Genomic DNA, 16,377 nt, shown 5'->3' on the forward strand with positions numbered 1-16,377 from the left:
AAGACAATATCATTCTCAAAATGTTTCTTTTTTTTTTTTTTTTTTTTACACGACATTTACCATATTACTACAACAAAAGTATTGAAAAAAAAAGTACAATGTTGTTGTTGTTTTCTCTCTGTGTTGCAGTGTGACCCACCTTTACAGGTTCATAACTTATTCACTGATATTCAGGATGGAAAGATTCTCATGGCTCTTCTAGAGGAACTGTCAGGCTGTAATATGGTTTGTCATCACATATTATACAGAAAAAGATAAAGTTTGATCACTATAAATCTATCATTCATAGATGAGGCTTTTCTAGAAGTGTTTTTCATGTTCTTCAGCTTGATAAATTCAGGCCATTTCCACATCGCATCTTCAGACTAAACAATATTTCTAAGGTCTTGGATTTCCTCGAGGACAGAAATGTAAGTCCTGATGTTTATTTATTTATTTTTTATGTGCTATTTATTTATTTATTTATTTAATTATTCATTTATTGTCCATAAGTTATTTAATAATAATAAAAAAAAATCTTATGAATTACCTTCCTCATTTTAGGTAAATTTAATTCAAACCAGGAAACAAATCAATACAACTTAACAACGATTTAACTAAAATAAGGGATTTAATTAGTAAAACATGGTCAACATCTATGTTTACTGATGTCATGTGGAGGGCTCCATATCTTTGTGTGATATAAATATAAATTTAATCATTTATGTTATTTTTACACAGGTTAGCCTTATAAACATTGACGCTAATGATATTGCCGATGGCAATCCTTCAGTTGTTCTCAGGCTAATCTGGAACATCATTGTGTACTATCAGGTAAAGCATACATTGTGTAATGGTGATGAAAGAGTTGCATTGTTCTTGTGAGCGATTGTTTGATCTTGTGAGTTACTGTGGGGTAAATTTTCCCATTCCAAGATTAAACGGGTCACAGGAAGCCTGGAGAAGTTCCCATCCACCTTCAGTCTGCTGTCATTACCTTGTGGCGGTGGTTCTTCAGGTCGTAGTTCTCCAGCATCACCTGGAGATGACATTTTTGGCACTCTACCCTCAAAAGGCAAAAGGTCATCTCAAAATATCAAGTACTGCAGTACAGCCATAAAGACTCTGCTTAGCTGGGCACAGAAGTGCACGGCAAAGTAAGTGAATTCATTTACTGAACCACAATAAATAAAAATAAAATTTTTACATAATTGACTCACACTAATGTAGTTCCGAAACTTTTTCGTCTGTGGAACACAGAAGGAGACCGTTTACAGAATGTCCTAATTGCTCTTTTGCATGGAATTTCAATGGAGACTGAAGCTTTCAAGCTTCAAAAAGATGCAAAAGCGCAACAAATGTGTCATAGTGTCAAGTGATCGATATGACTCTTGCTTGATATATTTTACAAAGCTACACTGTAAAAAAAATATTTCGCAGTTTAGTTGTTTCAATTACACAACTTGCAGTTTCTGAATTTGTTCATTCAACTTAACATTTTAAGTTTTCACTGTCTCAACTAATTTAGAAGTTGACTGAAATAGAGTATTTGCCCCCTCAACTTAAAAAACAAAAACAAAAAAGTGGTGAATCGATTCAATAACAATATCACTTATCACGAGATCTCGTGAAGACCGTTGCAGACAGAAGACGTTCATCAGCCATCTTGGTGAGCGTCTTCACAAAGTTTGGAAATGTTCTCAATCTACAAATTTGGTAAGTAAATATTTGTATTTATTGGTTTAATATGTGTAAAATTGCGTATGGTGTCTACTGTAAGAAGAGTACAAGTATTTAAAGCGTCGTATTTTCTAGTTATATGTAACGTTAACTGTTATGCCAGTGTTAGTTTGTGGGCACACTGAAGCCTCAAAATACATGCGGTTCCACAGTATTTTCCACATAAATATTATAATAAATATTCTCCCATACAGTACTGAGCTGAACTTACATAGAGATACAAATAATACAGTTTTTGTTATGTATTATTTGAGGCCAGTGCCGCATTATTATTTTACAGTGTTGTTTTAATGTGTTTCATTTTTTTTAAAGTTTATGATATTCTGAAATTACTGAAGATCAGTGCAGAATTCAACGATCTTGTGGATGGACCACGGCAAGTTCTTCTGCAATTGTATCTATCAAAGTGCTATGCAGACATAATGGGACTGACTGTCACATTCTAGAGCTTGGAAAAAGTTGTAAATAAATTTATTTCTGTCATGACAACTCTCTGAGAGATTGGCATGGTAATGTACATGACAATGTTAAAGGGTTAGTTCACCCAAAAATGAAAATTAGCCCATGAATTACTCACCTTCAAGGCATCCTAGGTGTATATGACTTTCTTCTTTCAGACGAATCCAGTCTGAGTTATATAAAAAATTGTGTTTGATCTTCCAAGCTGTTTAATGGCAGTCAGCGGGTGTTGCAGTGCCTCAGTCCAAAAGAAGTGAAATAAAGCGCATTCATCCATAATATAAAGTGACTCACACGGCTCCGGGGGGTGAACAAAGTCCTCCTGTCGCTCAGAAGTGATGAACGCGGAAGCGCAGGGGAGAGATCAAAACATGTGTTTTTTGAACATTAAAGCATGTCAACATATTCTGTTACACCAAATACACAAAATAATGATCTTTAAAAAAGCATCATATGACCCCTTTAAGTCATCTTCCCGGAGCTGCTTCAGTGTACAACTGTTGGTGCACGCTAGATTAAAGTGATTATTAAGTTTTGAATATGGATATTTTTCTTCATATTTACAAAATATAGACTTCTGGGAATCCATACTCTGGTTGTACTCAATTCTGCATTCCTTAATTTAAACAAAAATTGGCTAAGTTTCTTATTTTACAGATATTAATGGCATGTATTTCTCTGTTTTTATTAAGAGTATGTTTAATATATTTTAATTTTGCCATCTCTCTATGAATTATATTAGTGATCATTAAGAAAATACATATTTTATATTTAATCCGAGGGGGTGTGCTCATTTATGCTGTACTGTATATGAATGAATGGTTGATTGAGAAGAAGATTAATGCACTCTAAGGCATGCCTACCTATAATGATAGCATTATTGTGACTACATATAATAAAACTAAAGGTGTGCTCACATGAGCAGAATTTCAACAAAATTTCACAGGCCAAACGAGATCCACGGTCTATTGTCTATTGTATGAAGCACCACTCACAGAGAAGTCACTTTCAAACCAAGCAACTTTTATTTGGGCAGTGCAGCAAAATTGTGTGACCCGTGTGAACCTGTTGTGAAATCTGCGTGAGGACTGGGGAGATATGTAATCATGTGTGGTTTTTTATTGAAATGACTGAATCTCGCCCATGAAAATTCAATGGTGTGGTCACATAGTTTGGTTTACTGAATAATAATAATAATAATTAAAAAAAAAAAAATAATAATAATAACAATTTCAATAGGAATCCATGCAATCTGGAATTGTACGTGAAGGCGTCACATTTGCCATTCAGATTTCACACCATGTTTGAGTTGGTCACATAAATTCATCGTATTTATGAACAGTAAAGCATATTGAAATGTAAGCATTTTCAATATTTTTGGTCTTTTTTTTTTTATTATAAATGTGACATAATATCCACAGTGTGGCTTTATCTCTCATAATGCAACTTTATTTTCAACTTTTATTTTATTTTTTTTGCCTTAAAGAAAAAACAAACAAACAACAACGACAAAACTCTGTTTGAGTAAAATATTGTTAATCCCATGGCATTGACTTATTTAAAGGACAGTGCATCAACAGATTCCTCTCGAGGCACACCAAATTCCTGTGAAAGATGGGCCAGCAATTGGACTGATTCAGTTAGCTGCGTGTTACCATCTAATATCTCTGCTGAAGCTTTGAGAGGACTTCGTCACTCTTCTGAGACCAGGCAAGACGAACAAACCTACCATACTGGAGATCAAGAGCTCAGCTCAGAGTCACTGCCTGCCTGTCCTTCAGACAACCCCGTGGCTTTAGTTGCTCTGTCTGAACATCTCTGGTCAAATGGGCAATCCCTGTCAGAATCCAATAGGGGTCAGTGTTGTGACTCTTTAGCATGGAAGAAAGGCTTAATGGGAAGCCTGGAGGACAATGTTAACTGTTCAGATGTTTCAAAAGAGGCTGTTTATGCTATGTCAATGCTGGATTCAGATTAAGAGGATGCATATAGCTACATATTAGAGCTGGACCATAAAGAAGCTGGACTAGAGTCAAATGTAGACCTTGAATTAAATACAATTATGGATGCACAGGGAATAGAGTTTGACAGTACATTTGAATCTCAAGGAATAAACTCATTGTGTCATTTTTGTGAGACACAGAGGCAGTTAAAGCTCACAGATGTATTGATTAGGTCAGGTGACAACAAAAATGCAGACATCCATGTGCCCCAAAGGGACTGTGACTTAGAAAAATCTTCACCTGCTTCTGACTCTTTGCCAATGAATCAGTCTGGTAAAAATATACCCGTATTATCTAGTGATGGACATTTGGATTTGGGGTGTTCATTTAAAATGAAGGACAGTATTTACTCCGATGCATTACATCAAACTCAGTGATGGCATTGATGATGCATTTGTGCCACCAGTGAAAAATGGTCTAGATAAGGATAAAATCAGAGAGGACCTTTTCCCCGCTGCAGTGAAGGATGGTCTATCAGATAATCACCGATATGAGAAAAACAGTGTTTTGAATTGAAGAGTTTTGGATAGAATAACTGGAGAACCTGCAGTTTCACATACACAGAGGTTTGGATTATATTCTACATACATTTTATCGCATTGTTCAGTTAAAAGTAGTTTTGAAACAAGCTATGGTCATTGGAAATACATGCCTCTACCTACATTTTTGCAAAGTTCCAAAAATGTACATAAATTACATATTATACATACATTTCACTGCAGTTTCAGCTGAAATTAACAATATGGGCAGTAAAACAGCAACGACTTTAAGGATTAAGGAACTTAATCCTTTTCATACAAATTATAATCACGGGGGCAGATTTTTGATTAATAAAGACTTATTGTTGTGCAGTTCCTTACACAGTACTATGTTATGAACCCAACACAGTTTCATTATAGTGCATAATTTGTAAAGTAATACATTTTAACATTTGCATCGCATAACCAATTCCATATTTAGCTCTGATACAGTAAACTTGCTCTTTAGCTCACCCGGTACAGCATTGCATTTGTAAAATAAAATGCGAGTCACAAAGAAAGAGCTCAAAGACTTGTAGATGCAAGCTAAAATGGCATTGCTGCTTTAGCAAATATGTTTTTATCTCATGTATACATAACATTTTAGCGACACTCACTTGATATTTCACTTTGAAAGTGACGCAAAACATGAAAGAAGCAATGTGATATCCGTTTGCAAAAATGTCACCACAGGTATGTTTTTCTATTGAGCTTAGGTTGCTTTGAAAAATTACCAGTATGTCTCATTCTGCTGCCTTCTTGTGTGTTTTAGGACGGGGGGTCTTGACCTAACTAGTTATGAGGTGAAAGAGCTACACGTGCTTCTGTTCCTCTGGATGATCGCCTACTGCATCCTTATGTATCCTCACTTGGATTTTCTCAGTCTATTAAACCCAAAATAGCCATACATGTGAAATATAATTACAAGGTTGTATAAAGTACTATACAAAACACAAATATCTACACACAAAAACACTTTATCTTCAGACCTTATCAGACATTTAACAAAAATCCAATTGACTTAGAGACGCTAACTCATTAGGGCCTTTCGCACCGCTTTAGTTCCAGAACTAAATGTACAGTACTAAAGTACTCGGACGATTTTGCGCGAACTATTTTCTAGTACCATTTAAAGGGTTGCATTCGCACCGAGAGTGTGTACTAAGAAGTGACGTAAGCCGGTCGAAGGACTAATTTCTGCAGAACTCAATAAATATTCTTTTTTTTTTTTTTTTGCTGCTGTACCTTTAAGAAACCTTTGTAGCTACATAACTGTCCTTGCATGTGACATGAGAAACAAGGTTCAGTATACAGTAGTTGGTGTTGCCTCATCCTTCAATAACAGTCTGTAAATCTTGCTTTACATCGTAAAAAGTTCACAAAACTGTAGTAAAATAACCACACACAGGGTCTGTTCCAAATCAATGAGCTGCCCCACCGCCTAAATAGGCAGCTGCCTTCTAATATCCTAAAATATGGAATCTTATAACTGACAGATTTAACACTATATAAGCAGCAACTATGCGCAACACAAATTGCTCTCAAACTGCGTACAAGTGCTTCCAACAGAGTTAGCATGTTGCTAAACTAAATACAAAACGTGCACCTTTCTTCTAATATGCATAAAAATGCATAGCACACACACATATTCAGTGTTGGGGGTGATGCATTGCAAGTTACGTAATCAGATTACTTTTTTCCAGTAACTAGTAAAATAATGCATTACTTTTTAATTTACAAGAAAATATCTGGGATTATCTTTCATATCAGAATGACACACATGCACATGATAAATTATTACTTAAATGTGAGACACTTAAAAAAATGATCCAGAAACAGCACAATTTTGGCAAACTTTTGCCATATCATATTTTTTATTGTTATATGCCAGCTAGCATAATACTATCATCTTCCTGTGGTGTTTAGGAATAATACTATATATTTACTTTCTATTACCTCATTGCTACTTATAGATTATAGATGGTCATGTTGCCAAGTGAAATTGACCTTCAATGATATGATCACTTTTTGATGACATCAATTTGCCTGAAATTTGCCTAAATTTGCTTTGCCACTCTTTTTTTTAATCACAAGATAGTATGTAAATCAGGTAATGGAAATTGTTTTGTTTAATTCAATTCTGTCATTCAACTGTTGAATTCTTTATTATTAAAGCTTAATATAATGGATAATTAACATCAATTTCATCAGAACATTAGTTTAACATAATTTATCAGATCAACATTATAATTTATAACAAATGCTTACATGCCGCAATAAAGAGACTTTCAGTTCATCCCAGCAATCAAACAGTGTGTGTGGATCTGAGGGAGATAAAACAGGTCATACTGTTCAAATATGTACGACTAAGCGTGGACTGGGTGAGATTTGTGCCCTCACTACAGCAAGCCAACAGCTTCTGAGAATATGTTTGTTTGCCATCAAGGTCAGGGCCACTAATCAATGTCAGTATCTTTCAACATTTCCCTTGGAATACGATCCAAAGAGGAGTTTGGACAGTTACGTGTACCCCTAGCTGTGGTTTTTGTGCAGCAGTGAGATTTCAAGAGATAACGTATAGTATTATTTTGCTAGCGCATACATACGCCTTCCTGACCTTCAATAATATTTACTAAGAAGTTTACTAAGTTTACTAAGAAAAGGCATACATATGGAGCAGATTATGTGATGCAAAAGTCAAAATCTATTAGTTTACAAATCATGCATTATGATAAAAGTGTTTTATGAAATACCTTGGTATTGAGCAAGGAATAAAAGTTGAGCCATTTTACTGCCTCTAGTGTTCATTTCAAATGGAAACCACAGGAAATTGTATGCATAGGGCTAGGCGGGGCTGAAGCCCCAGTGCCCGAGCAAGGAGGGAGGCCATGACATATATGATATATATATAGCAATCAAACAGAGTGTGTGGATCTGAGGGAGATAAAACAGGCCATACTGTTCAAATATGTACGACTAAGCGTGGACTGGGTGAGATTTGTGCCCTCAATACAGCAAGCCAACAGCTTCTGAGAATATGTTTGTTTGCCATCAAGGTCAGGGCCACTAATCAATGTCAGTATCTTTCAACATTTCCCTTGGAATACGATCCAAAGAGGAGTTTGGACAGTTACGTGTACCCCTAGCTGTGGTTTTTGTGCAGCAGTGAGATTTCAAGAGATAACGTATAGTATTATTTTGCTAGCGCATACATACGCCTTCCTGACCTTCAATAATATTTACTAAGAAGTTTACTAAGTTTACTAAGAAAAGGCATACATATGGAGCAGATTATGTGATGCAAAAGTCAAAATCTATTAGTTTACAAATCATGCATTATGATAAAAGTGTTTTATGAAATACCTTGGTATTGAGCAAGGAATAAAAGTTGAGCCATTTTACTGCCTCTAGTGTTCATTTCAAATGGAAACCACAGGAAATTGTATGCATAGGGCTAGGCGGGGCTGAAGCCCCAGTGCCCGAGCAAGGAGGGAGGCCATGACATATATGATATATATATATATATATGGTAACACTTTATAATAACGTTCAGTTGTAAGTCATTTATAATTGATTAGTTAATGTGAGTGAAGTGACATGTGGCCAAGTAACATGACTATACATTCACAAATGATTAAGTAATATGCTAACGATTTACAAATCTCGTAAGTTATCTTAAAAAATAGCATCATGAAATAATCAAACAGATCCTTAGTAAAAGGTTAATACACTGAAAAAAAATGATACAAATTTTTTTTAAGGTAAGTGGTTGCAAACAATATATTTGAGCTACATTTAAATAAAAAAAAATGTTGAAAGTTAGTCAACTAAATTTGTTTATTTAAATGTAGCTAAAATAAATTGATTGCAACCACTTAATTTTTTTTTTGTAAATTCAATGAATCATTGTTTTCAGTATAGTTACTAGTTAAGTTACTAGCTAATATATTATTATTATTCATTTATAAATCATTGAAATGTCAACATTGTACTATTATCTCACAGCATTATAAATACTCCATGTGTGTCAGAAAATACATCTGTCTAGACCCTCACCAGTCAGCCCTTACATTGCAGTACACACTACAAAGTATTCAAAACCTGTTTTGTAAACAAATTAATAAATAATTTACAAAGCTTTCTGCATCCCCTATTCTAAAGTGCTACTCATCAGTTGTAAATGTTTTACAAACCTGCCGGTTACAGGTTGTGTGTGTGTACACACTGGGGTGAAAGATCTACGAATGATGAGTAAAACATTTACAACTGATGAGTTATATATTAAGTAACAATTTAAAGCTGTATATACACCATTATTGTGATGGGGGGCCCTGCAGTAAGTCATAGCCCCGGGGCCCAGTGATGTCTTAACGCGGCCCTGGTAGAGGCACATGTTTCTAGCCTAGGTTGATGTATTTAAGTACAGTAGGCCTACTTCATTCCAGTTCAAATGGATATGATTCAGTTATTTTGAACATGAAATACAGGTGCATCTAAACCACTTTTTGTGCACAAACTGTGAAAACCATTTTTGCACATGCTTAAATCAATTTACATTTACATTTAGTCATTTTGCAGACACTTTTATCCAAAGTGTCTTACAATTGGGCAAATCAATAAAAATACATCCAAATAAAACCAAGTCACTGCTATGCTGTTTGTAGGAAAACAGGATAAGCCATTCAAACAATAGAAAGACTAAACATAGACTAAAATAATGCTTGAGATGGGTGAAGGGGTGGTTGAGGATGTGAACTCCAAACAGGATGTTGTATGACACTACTATGATACTGCATGAAGTTGCTATACACACATTTGCCAGACTATTTCTGCTGGCACAAGGGATGTTGAAGTGCCCAGAGAACTGACTCTCCATGGCTAAACCTGCTTGATCCATACAGTACAGTGGGGTCTAAAAGTCTGAAACCACATTGAAAATCTGAGAACATTTTATTTAAACCTGGTAATAAACAGAAGATAAAATAAGAAATAATGTTATATAATTACTTCAGGACATACACATTACTGAAAACAGCAATGTATGACAAAATTTAAATGTGATTGTGGATAGAGTAAAATATTTAAATTAGTTATCAAATATAGCAATCAATTAGTTGAATATTCTATACTTTATTATATATTGCAAGTTATGCAGTGCATTCACAAAGTATTCAGTCAGACCCAGATTTGTGATAACGTCACATTTATAAAAAAAAAAATAAAAAAAAAACTGCCTCCATTCCTAAGCATTCACACAAAAATTTATGAAAAGTTGGTTTGCCAACTGCCAATAAACGGTTTGTTTTTACAAAATTTTCATCAAATAAATCAGCACTATTTCCAAGCCATTGATCAAATAAGGAAATTGATGACATTCATTATGTGAACTCCATGTAAAAGGTCAGATTTATTTTCTTCAATTGAAGCACAAGATGCTCTTTGGATCATTCTCAATCAGGTTTTAAACAAACTTGAGTTGGGTTGGAAGTTTATGCATCATGAATGTTTTGTCATAATCAAGACCTCAACACTTTCACTGCCATCCGACTTGGGGGACAGAGACATCTGCATTGTAGAGTAATGTTTGACAGATTTTGACCAGAGAAATGGTGAGTGGCATACAGTGATTTTCACGTCATAAAAGTTGTGAAAACAAGAAAAACAAGACTGAAAAGATAATGCATTTCCTCTTACGGCCTCTGTAAGTGCCACTGCCTTAAAAGTGATGCATATGAAATACTAGAAAATCCATAAATTCTCACTCAGTGTGTTATATATATATTCATTATCTGATAATATAAGTTGTGAGACAGAAAGAAAGAAAGAAAGAAAGAAAGAAATAAACTTTCTTTAACCAGTTATCTCAGACTTTTGGAACCCACTGTATAGTTCAATCTAATCCAGTAAAGAAGGAGTTGTCTTAAGCCAGACATCCTGTTTGTGGCTAATTGCAGCTCTGTAAACAACAAGCTCAGGAAGCTTCATTCTGAATTCAACTGTTGTAAACATGCCAATAAAATGGAGAGAAAGTGACATTGCGCACTGTCTAAAACATTGATTTCCCTTCTCCCTTTGACAGTTTTGCAGAGATCCGATTCCAATAGTTTGCTTTGAAAAAAAACAAAAAACAAAACACATATACTTTAAAAACTTGCTTGAGAAGCATGGTGTTCACTATGTTCTCCAGATCAGCCAAATGTACATATCCCTCGAAGGAGAATGATCTGGTGTTTTCTCATGTGAGGGTATTAATTTTAAGCACCCTTCTCTGACAGTACAGTGTATCACTGGTTGAGTGATTGTGTCTCTCACAGATAGTGGATGAAAGCCAATTTAAAATAAGTTTTTTTTTTTAATCTATTTTTATTGTGTATGATGAAGTTACAGGTTTTATTCAATTCAATTCAATTCAAGTTTATTTGTATAGCACTTTTCACGATACAAATCGTTGCAAAGCAACTTTACAGCAAATTAAGTTTCTACAATATTTAGTGGTAGCTTATCAGTGGTGACTGTCAGTTAATGTCTTACAATTGGGCAAATCAATAAAAATACATCCAAATAAAACCAAGTCACTGCTATGCTGTTTGTAGGAAAACAGGATAAGCCATTCAAACAATAGAAAGACTAAACATAGACTAAAATAATGCTTGAGATGGGTGAAGGGGTGGTTGAGGATGTGAACTCCAAACAGGATGTTGTATGACACTACTATGATACTGCATGAAGTTGCTATACACACATTTGCCAGACTATTTCTGCTGGCACAAGGGATGTTGAAGTGCCCAGAGAACTGACTCTCCATGGCTAAACCTGCTTGATCCATACAGTACAGTGGGGTCTAAAAGTCTGAAACCACATTGAAAATCTGAGAACATTTTATTTAAACCTGGTAATAAACAGAAGATAAAATAAGAAATAATGTTATATAATTACTTCAGGACATACACATTACTGAAAACAGCAATGTATGACAAAATTTAAATGTGATTGTGGATAGAGTAAAATATTTAAATTAGTTATCAAATATAGCAATCAATTAGTTGAATATTCTATACTTTATTATATATTGCAAGTTATGCAGTGCATTCACAAAGTATTCAGTCAGACCCAGATTTGTGATAACATGTCACATTTATTAAAAAAAAATTTTTTTTAAAACTGCCTCCATTCCTAAGCATTTCACACAAAAATTAACGAAAAGTTGGTTTGCCAACTGCCAATAAACGGTTTGTTTTTACAAAGCAAAGCAGAATTGATTTGTTTAACCCAAGCTAAATAATAATAATAATGTGCATTTGATCAGATATAACTGCAGTACAAGATTATGAGATGCATTATTTGAATGCTTGGCCAAAGAGATGTGTCTTTAATCTAGATTTAAACAGAGAGAGTGTGTCTGAACCCCGAACGTTATCAGGAGAACCCGCGGCGAATTACACTTCCTGGTTCTGACGTCATAGTTCCCCCACTTTATTTCAGATCTATTAATGCACTTAATACTTAAATTTCATGTCCTGAAGAACAGTTCTCCTCACACACATACACTGGGAGAGCATGCTGACATCATGTAAACAAAAAAAATAAACATGTTAAACAAGCTGTGAATTTGGACTTACCTGAAGATCAAACATTTAGAATGTCATGCAACATCTATGAAATCTTGCTGGTGTGTGCCACTTTCTCTGATATGGTGAAACTCAGCACAAACCTAGAAAACCACAAACACGCACAAGTAAGTGTATAACCAACAATGGATGTAGAAAAGAGAAAGCTGAGTCTGTGTCCTGTTATGTGAGGACACAACACACAACTTGCTCTTCAACTGAATAGAAGTTACCTTAAGTGTTGAGGCTCACTCTTTTGTATTCAGCATCCAGCTCAGCCTGCAATTAAAGAAAGTTTGTAAAGGTTTACTACAACCCTTACGAAAAAGAAGTTTATTCAAGTGAGCTATTATTATACTTATTTTAAACTAAAAAATAGGAAAGTATACTTTTAGTTTACTTTGTATGAACTTCTCAGAAATGGGCTTTATGTACTTCTCAGAAATATACTTAAAATTACATTTAAGTATACTTGACTTATACTTAGAAAAAGTCTAAATATATTTTAGCTATAATTGTGCTCCTAGAATCCGTGTTTTCATCAACGACGTGACGTCACTTTACATCAGTCAGTAAACTTAAAAATAATAATTTAAATGGAAGAGTTTACTCAAAACTGTTGAGCCACACAAAAATAAAACTAAATTCCTCGTTCAATGGCAGTTATTTGATATTTGACTTACTAGTCATAAAACTTACTAGTTTTATGGTTTTGAAAGGAAAAATATTAATACTACAAAATGAGACATCTAGCACAATGCTTTGACAACTACATAAATAAAGATGAATAAATAAATATTTGCTGAGTCAGCAGAAGTGATTGTTAGCAAAAAGGATAGCAACACAGCAATATTTATTATTTATTTATTTTTTTAATTGCATATACATTAAACATTTAATAAGAGAAAAAAATATATGTAAATGTAAAAAAAGGTAATACTGCAAATTTTGTATGCTTTATTTGATCATCACAGAAAAGAAAGAAAGAAAGAAAGAAAGAAAGAAACAAGCAAACAAACTACATCTTAAGATGTGAAGACCTTTTTGATCAACAGTTTGAGAGGTAGACAGTCATATCAATAAATTGGTGATTGACAAGTTTTTTTTTGTATCTAAATCCCATCAACCAGCACATACGCACAATTTAAGTATTGAAAACCCATGACACTGAAGTCCAAAACTGTGTTGCATCACTGAATGTAGAGCAACAGCTAATCATGAGCGATTATGTTCACAGAACGGGGGTGGAAATGGGTTAATATTTAAAGATTTTACTCAGCTGATGTCTGAAGGACTATAAATTGACTCCACTCCATCCAAACAGTCTCCCGTCAAGAGGACTTTGATGGTAAGTGACAGTAATTGTTTCTCCAGAAGTGCCGTGATTGTAACTTAATTAGACCTAGGAATAGTGAAAGAGCTACTGTGTGAAATGCAAAAGCTAAGATTTGTGTCACACATTTCAAGATCTGTTTGTGAAATTCTGTACCCTCTGGTCATAAACCACAGGTGAAAAAAAAATGTGGGGAAAGATTTATTACAGTGTGATTGCTGCCCTGCTGGTAGCCATGGCCTGGGCTGCACCCCACGAAGGCCACGACCACGGCAGCCACACAGCTGAGCACCACCACCATCTCCACCACGGGAAGGACGAACCCCACCCCAGCCACGATGGGGAGGATGCCTGCCACCTGCTTGCTCCACACAACGCTGACTTCGCTTTCTCCCTCTACAAGAAACTTGCGTTCCATCCCGATGCCAAGGGCAAGAATGTTTTCTTCTCCCCAGTCGGAATCTCAATGGCTTTGAGCATGCTGGGTGTAGGTGCCAAAGGCAGCACACTTTCACAGATATACAGCAGTCTGGGTTACAGTGGGTTGCAGGCTTCACAGGTCAATGAGGGTTATGAGCACTTGATCCACATGCTGGGCCACAGTCAGGAAGCCATGCAGCTGGAGGCAGGTGCTGGTGTGGCCATCAGAGAAGGCTTCAAAGTGGTTGACCAGTTCCTGAAGGATGTTCAGCACTACTATAACAGCGAAGCCTTCAGCGTTGACTTCTCCAAGCCTGAAATTGCTGCAGAAGAGATTAACAAGTTCATCGCTAAGAAGACCCATGACAAGATAACTAACATGGTGAAGGACCTGGACTCCGATATGGTGATGATGCTGATTAACTATATGTACTTCAGAGGTACTAAATAAAGTTCTCTTTCATTTAATGATATTCATGTAATGAATCTTGGTTTGACGCTGACCTGAAGTTCTTGCATTTTGTCCTGATAGGGAAGTGGGATAAGCCATTTGATGCAAAACTGACCCACAAAGCTGACTTCAAAGTGGACGAGAACACCACCGTGCAAGTTGACATGATGAAAAGAACTGGCCGCTATGACATCTATCAAGACCCTGTCAACCAAACTACGGTCATGATGGTGCCCTACAAAGGCAATACTTCCATGATGATTGTTCTTCCTGATGAAGGGAAGATGAAGGAGGTTGAAGAATCCATCTGCAGACACCATCTTAAGAGCTGGCATGATAAACTCTTCAGAAGGTAGTACCGGTGACACCTTCAGATTTAGATCCATGTATTATTTGACCTCTGACCTGAAGGTTGATTGTTGTTTAGTTGCACAGAAGTTTAGGAACCTTGAATATGACCCAGATACCATAGTATCTGATATACCATATTTTACTTTTCTGCCCTTCAGCTCTGTGGACCTGTTTTTGCCCAAGTTCTCCATCACTGCAACGTCCAAACTGAATGACATTCTGCAGGACATGGGAATGACTGATGCATTCAGTGACACAGCAGATTTCTCTGGGATGACAGAAGAGGTCAAAGTCAAGGTGTCACGGGTACGTGTACGTGTTACCTCGTGTAGCACCACCGATGGTTGCTAGATCTAAAGATTTTGAAAACTCTACTAAGTGATGTTAACTTTTTGGGCCCAATCTCCAGGTTGTCCATCAGGCAGTCCTCAGTGTGGACGAGAAGGGCACAGAGGCAGCAGCTGCAACCACGATAGAAATCATGCCCATGTCCCTGCCTGACAATGTGATGCTCAACCGACCGTTCTTGGTACTGATTGTAGAGGACACCACCAAGAGCATCCTCTTCATGGGCAAGATCACCAATCCTACAGAGTGAGGTCCAACTCCAAACAGAACTTGCTGGCACTCTGCATAAGTCTACTAATCTTTATGTAGATCTCATTGTCAACTGCCTCATTGTCAATAAATTGGTTTGATTCTAATTAAATGAGTCATCATTAAAATCAATTGCACAATATATGCATTTTTTATAGTGATCTCAACTTAATGCGGTCTTGAAAAATGTCAAATTTCAGCTTCTTAAATTGTGTCTTATTTTTATATATATTTAACCTAATTTATCAGGGAATTTAATACAAATGGATTTACAGTAGACTCAAACTCTTATAGCAAGTTTTTTTTGAGTGTCTCAGTGGTGGTAGTAACTTTTGTAACGCTATCTGTTGTTGCCTCAGTGTTATTCCTCAGCAGTTCTGAAAATGAATGACAGACATTTTGGTTTGCAGCATTGGTCTTTTCCTGATAGGCTTCCTCTAGTCCCTGGAACACAGTTGGGCGATACTGGACTACACAGAATGCACAGAATGCAGTTTGCCATTATTGGAGCCTAAAACCCTAAGACCACTATTGCAAGAACAATGCACAATCCTAAAACTTTGTTTATTCCTAGTTTTTGGTTCCTAGATCTTCAAAGCGGTTTCAAACTTTGGACTCCACTGTACACAGAGCTTTGTTGGCTCTCAGTTGTCAAGTTTTTGAGTTCAAATGCATTGAGATGAAACAACACCATATATAATAACTTTTTCTTTCTGAATCTCAAACCTTAAAAGAATAAAAGTGCATAAATAATGATAATAAAAATTTTTTTTTTAAAAACACAAAACAAGAACACTAGGAGTCTGGCAGCAATTTATGTTTGCTTCCAAATAAATGAATTTTTAATTTCTAATTCTAAGAAAGGAAGAAAAAAAAAACAGCTATGTTTTAGGTTGCACAACAGAGGGAAGGATGAGAT

At 35.7% G+C, this 16,377-nt stretch overlaps 1 protein-coding gene, 1 long non-coding RNA gene and 1 pseudogene across 2 annotated transcripts; 2 read left to right on the forward strand and 1 right to left on the reverse strand.

The window, feature by feature from the left end:
- The window catches only part of LOC107747375 (uncharacterized), an 11,677-nt pseudogene extending 6,980 nt beyond the window's left edge, over positions 1–4,697 (forward strand).
- A 7,509-nt stretch (positions 4,698–12,206) lies between these two features.
- On the reverse strand, positions 12,207–12,605 carry LOC107747377 (uncharacterized). The gene is made up of 3 exons (XR_001640799.1): positions 12,540–12,605; positions 12,319–12,410; positions 12,207–12,246 (listed from the first exon to the last, which is right to left on the reverse strand). It is a non-coding gene; the product is annotated as an uncharacterized LOC107747377 (long non-coding RNA).
- Positions 12,606–13,561: 956 nt separating this feature from the next.
- Positions 13,562–15,565, forward strand: LOC107747373 (alpha-1-antitrypsin homolog). The gene is made up of 5 exons (XM_016561840.1): positions 13,562–13,654; positions 13,816–14,499; positions 14,592–14,862; positions 15,020–15,167; positions 15,271–15,565. Exons 2-5 carry the CDS (start codon positions 13,827–13,829, stop codon positions 15,457–15,459), a joined length of 1,281 nt encoding a protein of 426 aa, XP_016417326.1. The 5' UTR covers positions 13,562–13,654; positions 13,816–13,826; the 3' UTR covers positions 15,460–15,565.
- Positions 15,566–16,377: the final 812 nt, after the last annotated feature.

This window comes from Sinocyclocheilus rhinocerous, unplaced genomic scaffold (assembly GCF_001515625.1).
Source record: "Sinocyclocheilus rhinocerous isolate Xijiao unplaced genomic scaffold, SAMN03320098_v1.1 scaffold3274, whole genome shotgun sequence".
Classification (NCBI taxonomy): domain Eukaryota; kingdom Metazoa; phylum Chordata; class Actinopteri; order Cypriniformes; family Cyprinidae; genus Sinocyclocheilus; species Sinocyclocheilus rhinocerous.